Consider the following 7,696-nt stretch of genomic DNA (forward strand, 5'->3'; position numbering starts at 1 on the left):
CTTGAGCCCAGGAGTTGGAGGTTGCTGTGAGCTGTGAGGCCATGGCACTCTACCCAGGGGGATAGCTTGAGGCTCTGTCTCAAAAAAAAAAAAACCTGGCGTGCTCATGAGCACTAAGGAGCTGTGATGGTGACACAGCAATGGAGTGAGGTGCTGGTGCTGGGTGATTCTGGGTGCAGAACAGGGGTGTCTTTTGCATTACTTGAGCAACTTTTCCTCTGTAAGCTTGAAATTATTCCCAAAGAAAAGAATGTTCCCGTGCTTGACCTTCTTTTGCAGATTCAGAAAGTTGTTCAAATTTCTGGTAGCACTCTTGCTGGTGTGCCTCAGCCACCTTGACATCTCTGCTTTTTAACCGTGCCTTATCCAGAGCTTTGTTTGAGTTCTCATAGTCAATGAGGGCTTTGGTGCGTCTATATAAGAGATCCTAAAAAGGAAATTAACAGGCACAACATTAAAAAAAATCGAAAGGAGTATCAAATATCCAAACCGGTATAAAAAAATAATCCATTCACTGTGAATATACACATCAATATACTGCCTGGACTGTTGCGGACAGCCTAGAACCTAAGTGACCCCTGTGTCTCCCTTCCCCATCATCATTATTTAACCTCCAGTTTCAGCAGGAATGGGGAACTCCGATAGCTATCGTTGACAGCTTTTGCAATTTTTCATTTAGATGGGGAGAAAACCAAGAGAGTGAAAACAGAAAAATTTTTTCTCAGTTGATTCAGCAGGTTAATTTAAAGAAACTAAGCACTGTATATCAAAACACAAGAGTTACTGCTGGTGCAGTCAAGTGGGATGCTGCTAAAACATAACTGGACAATGAGACAGTAAGAAACATGTAACCCTAACCCTGCAAATCCAGCTTCTGGTAATCTACCCTGGGGATCTATCTTACCTGAACTAAAGATTCTTCACAAAACATAGCTAAGGAGAACATACTACAGTACCTAAAAATGGCATTATGATGCCCAGATTATGCAGTTTTTAAAAATAATTAAAGTCAGGTAAAACTATAGGATGTCTCAAAAGTCACCCAGTACAGGGAAAATGGGAAATCACAGCTAAATGTTACCTTTATTTACAAAATATTCAGCACAAAATTTTACAAAGAGGTGGCGAACACGTAGAGAACATTCTGTATATTAAGGTACATTTAGCTAGAATTTCCCATTTTCTCTATGTATGGTCCTTTTACAGACATGCTACATTCTATCTTTTGTATATATTAAAAAAATTTAAAAGTGAACTCTTAATTTTATGGGAGGAAACAAACTACAAAAGCCTAAAATGCATAAAAAATCCAAATACAGTACTGAGAAAACATACCAAAAGGCAACATAACTAAAAATAAAATTATACTGAGGAAAAATGTACTTTTACTTTCCTTTTTTTTTTTGAGACAGAGCCTCAAGCTGTCGCCATGGGTAGAATGCCGTGGCATCACAGCTCACAGCAACCTCCAACTCCTGGACTCAAGCGATTCTCCTGCCTCCACTGGGAGGATAATTAAAAATTCTGGCTATTTTTTGGTTGCAGTCATCATTGTTTTGGAGACCTGGGCTGGATTTAAACCCTCCAGCTCTGCAATGCAGACAATTATGAATGCATTTGTGTGCGGAGGCTCACACCTGTAATCCTAACACTCTGGGAGGCTGAGGTCAGCGAGAAATAAGAGGAAGACCCCTGTCTCTACTAAAAATTGAAAAGACTGGCCAGGTGTTGTGGCGGGTGCCTGTAGTCTCAGCTATTTGGGAGGCTGAGGCAAGAGACCCCTTGAACTCAAGAGTTTGAGGTTGCTGTGAGCTATGAAGCCAAAGCACTTTACCCAGGGTGACACAGTGAGACTCTGTTCCAAAAAAACAAAAAAAGCACTTTTAATTCTCCAACAGTACCCTGTTTTTCACTTAGTCTTAGTTTTTCTTAACTATGGCTCAAAGGCTACAGAAATAGCTGCCAGTCAATAAAAACTCACAAATACCCAGTAGCCTATAATCCCCAACCCCTATAGCACTACCAGCAATATGCATGTATAACCTTTAAGGCCTACCATCCACACAAAGACACCTGATAAATTCCTATTTTCCTCCTGAGAATAGAGTAACTTCCCCTTTAAACAAAGAGAACAGTCTTTTGACATAAACTCTTGGGTCATGGCAAGGAGGTCTTCAACGCACTGAATGAAACACCTTGTCTTACCTTAGCAGCCTCTATGTTGAGCATGTAGTATCGGAGAAGCTCTGTCAGCTTTAAATCTTCATCTGATGAGACTCGACCCTCTACTTTCTATTTAAAAAAGTAAAGGTCACCATCAAGGCAGAAATCTACAGAGTATGAAGTATGTATCATAAATGCTAACACAAAAATCCTTACCCTAAGTTTTTCAAATAGCTCAGCAACCTTCAATAGGTACCTGAAAATATACACATAATTTGGTTTAAGGTCTCAAGCTATGAAGTATAAACTCATCAATACTCTTAAGATGGGAATAAACTAATTCAGGAGCCCTAGCCTTTGGCATTTTAATATAAAGTAGAGCTTTCATTCCCACTGGCCCAGAGTAATAGAGAACAGCTACAAACTGCACAGTTACAGTGCCACACTCTGTGGCACCTCTTGGTGACCTTTCTGTTATCCTGCCATGTGACCAGGATAATTTTTTTTTTCTTTTTTAAGACACAGAGTATTGTCATCCTTGGTTGAGTGCTATGGCATCACAACTGACGTAACGTCAAACTCCTGGGCTTAAGCAATTCTCCTGCCTCAACCTTTCAAGTAGCTGGAACTACATGCGCTCGCCACAATGCCCAGCTATTTTTTGTTATAGTTGTCATTGTTGTTTAGAGGGTCTGGGCTGGGTTCGGCCCCACCAACCCTGGTATATGTGGCTGGTGCCCTAAGCACTGAGCAATGGGCACCGAACCTGACCAGGATAATTCTTATCAGATCTCAAAGCTGTGTTAACTAAGGTCAGATCCTAATGAGCTACGCCTGTGGCCATCATAGCAACAAAACATGCTATTACTTTATTTGTCTCAGTTCTGCCATAAGCCTGGCTTTGAATTTCAAAGCAGAAGTAAATCCCATCTGTTACTTCAAGCCTCGTTATTAAGCAGAATACTTAACTGGAAATGCTCTGCAGGGAGAATGTAAAAAAACATATATAAAAATAACCATGAGATCAGACGTGGTCACCACAGTAGTATTCTCAGGACCACCACAATCGAACCAATAAAGTTCAGGGCATTATCAGCCAAAATGCCAAACATACAGTGACAGAAGATAGAAAGTGGATGTCTTTCAGGGACAAGCCCAAAATTTAAAACATTTACATATGACAGAAATAAAGGCTTTGATAACAGCTACCAAATTCGTCCATCTACACAAGAGTTCTTTTAAGTCCTCTATGATTGTCTTAGACTTTCCTTAATAAGCTTGTAACTCCAAAGGAGAACTCAAACTATGTGCCATTACTCATTTTTCTTTTTAAATATACCGCTCAGCAGTTTGTAGTTAGGTAATGGCAAATGGCTTTTCCAACACAAACTTACTTTTTGATGACCAAGGGCTCTTCTAAAGCCAGGCTGTGCAAGCAGGCTGCAGTGTGGATGTAGTCATCAGCAACATCTGCAGACACAGAGCAGCCCTTTCAGAGAACAAAGCCAGGCTCATCAGCAAGGCTTTAAGTGGCTAGTGAATGAAGGGTACTTACTTTTGTGTGATCTGGTCATTTTGTCAGCTTTTACACAGGAATCTTTAATCCTATTATAATAATTAATAAGAAAGTTTTTCTCTTGCTCAAAGAAGTCATCCACCTCCTAAAAGGGAAAAAAGAAATTCATGAACTAGACATTTTAAGAATGTGAATATGTATTTTGTATTAAGAAAAACCATGAGGCCGGGTATGGTGGCTCGTGTCTGTAATCCTAGCACTCTGGGAAGGTGAGGTAGGTGGACTGCTTGAGCTCAGGAGGTCAAGACCAACCTGAGGTAGAGTGAGACCTTGTCTTTAAAACTAGCCAGGAGCCTGTAGTCCTAGCTACTCAGAATGCTGAGGCAAGACAATCACTTCAGCCCAAGAGTTTGTGGCTGCTGTGACCTGTGATGCCACTGCACTTTTCTGAGGGCAACAAAAGGAGACTGTCTCAAAAAACTGACAAAACATCACGGCAGATAAGGTCACCAATAAAAAGTTATGCAAATTTCTAAGTTACTATTTCATAACCATGGCCAGGCTTTGTGGCAGGCACCTTTAGTCCCAGCTACTAGAGAGGCTGAGGCAAGAGAACTGCTTGAGCCTAGGAGTTTGAGGTTGTTGCTGTGAGCCATGACGGCATGGCACTCTACCGAGGGTGACAAAAATGAGACTCTGAGACTCAAAAATGAGAGTCTCAATTAAAATACAAACAAACAAACAAACAAAAAACAAAAACCAGGTCTGGCAGGAAACATCAATAGAGAACCATTTTAAGGAACAATTTGACAATGGCCAATAAAACCCTGCTATCCTAAGACTCAGCAATTCTACCACTAATGCAATGGTTCTAAGTGGGACACTACATTGTACGTGGGTGTTTTTTCTCCCAATTTGTTTCGTTTCAAACAGGGAGGCAATATTGGCATCTGGTAGGCACTGGCCAGGGGGGCCAAACATCCCATAATGCAAAGATAAAGGACAGTCCCAGACTTTTTATACTGAGCCAAGGATAGCCCAAGAGTTTCCAAATTTCTGATAGTGCCCTCTACGTAGCACTCGAATTCTACTCGAGCCCTGGACTGGGAAAGCAAGATACCAGGTACATGTACTAACTATAAAGCTAACTCAGTTAAAACGGAAAAGAGCTTGAGGAGTGAAGAAATAAATCATACCTATGAGGGCAATGAGACTTGTGTATTAGTTTTTATACTCTACAACAGCAATAATCAAAAGAATGAATGAACCACAGGTACCACTGAAAACTTGCTAGTAGCTTTACAATGAGGTGAAAATAAACAAGTGAAATTCATTTTAATATTTAACATAGTGTATATAAAATATAACCACAATACATAAGAATGTCTACATTAGTATTATTTTCCTTGTAATTAGGTCCTTAATATCTAGTATGTAAATAAAATACAACTTCACCTCCTTAACTGTGCCAGCTCAACTACTTGCCAAGTGGTCACTTGCCATCTGTGCCTGGGCCACCACGGCAGGCAGGACACAGTTCTGGAGAATGGCATGAAAACAAACTTATAGCTCACTGTGTTTTTAAAATTAAAACTTTTCCTTACAGAAAATGAAGATTCAATTGTGGAAAGGTTCATGCCATCTCTCTGGAATGAGAAAAAGGTGCTTTGTGAAAACTAAGTAAATGAAAAGAATCAAAACTAAAAAAACAAAATTTCAAATTAACATGCGGGTTCCAATGATTAGGCTATAGTATCTGCATTTGTTAGGTCAAGTCTGTTACAGTTGTGACCTGTACTCAGGAGGCGTTCCATATACTGTAGATTGTGCCCATCAGGTGGGAGCACACCAATCCTCCTCCTCCAACCAAAACTTGAAAAAAAACTTACAGATCTCTTCCAATGAAATAAAAGGTCACTTATTCCCCTAAGTCAAGAATTAAAAGCTACTTACCTTAACTCCAGAAAACAGGACTTCATCAGCACTCTTCACAACACTTTTGAAAAAGCCGCCAAACACCTCTTTGGGATTTTTCCGTCTAACACTTAGCTAAAGAAAGAAAAGTCCAAAAAAGGGGAAAAAGTCCAAAAGAACATACTATAATCTTTGTCTTGGTTCTCTTAAAGATAACAACTTGCTAAACCTACTGAAACAGGTCAGCCTAAAAGCCTAACTTAGATGTTTTGAAAGAAAAAACGATCTAGGCATGATGTCCTGGTGTAATTTTAAATCCTTAGTCAAATTACTGTTCTATCCATGCTATTTGTTACGCCTCACCAGCTAGAAAAAAACTGAAGAAATTTCTAAGTTGGAGCTTTTCTCACACATATTAAATAGTAAGAAAAATGATACATAAAAAAACTACAAGTCTCCTTTCTGTAAAATGAGCAGCCAAGAAGAAAACAGCTGGGTGTGGTAGCTCACTGATCTTATCAACTAGAAGACTGAGGCAGGAAGATCACTTAAAGCCAGGAGTTCAACACAGCAAGACTGTCTCTATACATCTTTAAAAATTAGCTAGGTGAATGGCACACCTCAGTAGTCCCAGCTACTTAGGAGTATTTCTTGAGTTCAGGATTTCAAGGCTGCAGCGAGCCGATTATACCCCTGCACTCCAGCCCAAGAGAGCAACACCCCATCTCTCTCTTAAAAAACATTGATTTAATTTAAGTTCATTCTAACAATCCCAAACAGAACTGCGGGAGAAAACTAATCTTTGGAAGTTGAAGAAAGGCCAAATTTTCTTTTGCAGAGTTTAACAAAAAGACACACAATGCATCTTCTGGTGGGAGGGATCCCAAGCAGCATCTAAAGAGGTTCCATTGTACAGGAAATCCATAAGTTTTTTCAGAAAATAAAATACATTATTAGAGTCTTAAACATTTTAACTTGATCATGAAAACAGAATTAAAATGTCTTACATCCTGATCATATTCTAGGAAAACGTGAAAGTTTCGGTCTTTACTGAGAACAGGGTGAGAAGAAAGCCGCTGAAGAAAGACTTCATGGGAAGACACAGTCTTCTTAAAGACAGCAAGATACTCACTGAAAGAGACACACAGGGGGTTCAGTTGGCAGGCCCAGCACCACTCTCGCTAACCCCACGGTTCTGCTCATGCCACTACATGAAATACACAACTGGACCAAAACACTATTTTATTTGGTATATAACCTGGTGTCCAGTTGCGTAATGAAGTAATGAGTTGTCATTTGGGAATCTGTGGAATAAATCAATGGAGGAAAAGTGATGTTATAACTAGATTTGATGGATCAAGTTTGAGAGCCCCTAAAACCACATACAATAACTGCTTATAGCAGCCACAAAACATTTTCTTTTCTATAAAACCGGGAAAACCCTTTAATTTTGCTGCCAGGTACACAAGATGAGTTTGGTAAGGCTCAGAATTACAAAGCAGCTTTCTCATTCTAGACATTAAAGAATACTTGAAGCTTCCCAAGTGTAGAAACTTAAGTGTGCTGTGTTTAGTGCTACACCCCCAGAGCTGGAGATGTGAACAATGACTTAGATAACATAACACAAACTTGGGGCGGGGCAGGGCCGCTGAGAGTGGAAGAGGGCAGGGGTGAGTGCTTTTGAGTTAAGATAATAATAAAGTACTAAAGTCCAAAGCTTTTTTTTTTTTTTTGAGACACAGTGTCACTTTGTCACCCTCGATAGAGTGCTATGGCTTCATAGCTCACAGCAACCTCAAACTCTTGGGCTCAAGTGATCTTCTTGCCTCAGTTTTTCATTTTTAGTAGAGATGGGGGTCTCACTCTTCCTCAGTTGGTCTCCAACTCATGAGCTGAAGTGAACCACCCACCTTGGCCTCCCCAGGGTGCTAGGATTATAGGCATGAGCCACTGCGCCCACCCTTCAAAGACGGTTTAACAAGAAACTTTTTCAAGAATCTATTTTGGGCTCGGCGCCGATAGCTCAACCGGCTAAGGTGCCAGCCATGTACACCTAAGGTGGCGGGTTCGAATCCCCAGCCCGGACCCGCCAAACAACAATGA

The 7,696-nt window shown here is 40.3% G+C and overlaps 1 protein-coding gene across 2 annotated transcripts in view; it reads right to left on the minus strand.

Moving 5' to 3' along the window:
- Positions 1–7,696, minus strand: part of SNX5 (sorting nexin 5) — a 30,158-nt gene that overhangs the window by 5,148 nt on the left and 17,314 nt on the right. For both annotated transcript variants that reach the window (XM_023507801.1, XM_023507802.1), the window contains 7 exons: positions 6,601–6,724; positions 5,633–5,728; positions 3,719–3,824; positions 3,558–3,633; positions 2,380–2,419; positions 2,206–2,292; positions 268–427 (listed from right to left, as the gene is read on the minus strand). In XM_023507801.1, coding sequence (XP_023363569.1) covers positions 268–427; positions 2,206–2,292; positions 2,380–2,419; positions 3,558–3,633; positions 3,719–3,824; positions 5,633–5,728; positions 6,601–6,724 — 689 coding nt within the window. The remainder of the gene's footprint in view (positions 1–267; positions 428–2,205; positions 2,293–2,379; positions 2,420–3,557; positions 3,634–3,718; positions 3,825–5,632; positions 5,729–6,600; positions 6,725–7,696) is intronic.

This window comes from Otolemur garnettii, unplaced genomic scaffold, assembly GCF_000181295.1.
Source record: "Otolemur garnettii isolate 467f Iridium unplaced genomic scaffold, OtoGar3 scaffold00208, whole genome shotgun sequence".
NCBI lineage: Eukaryota > Metazoa > Chordata > Mammalia > Primates > Galagidae > Otolemur > Otolemur garnettii.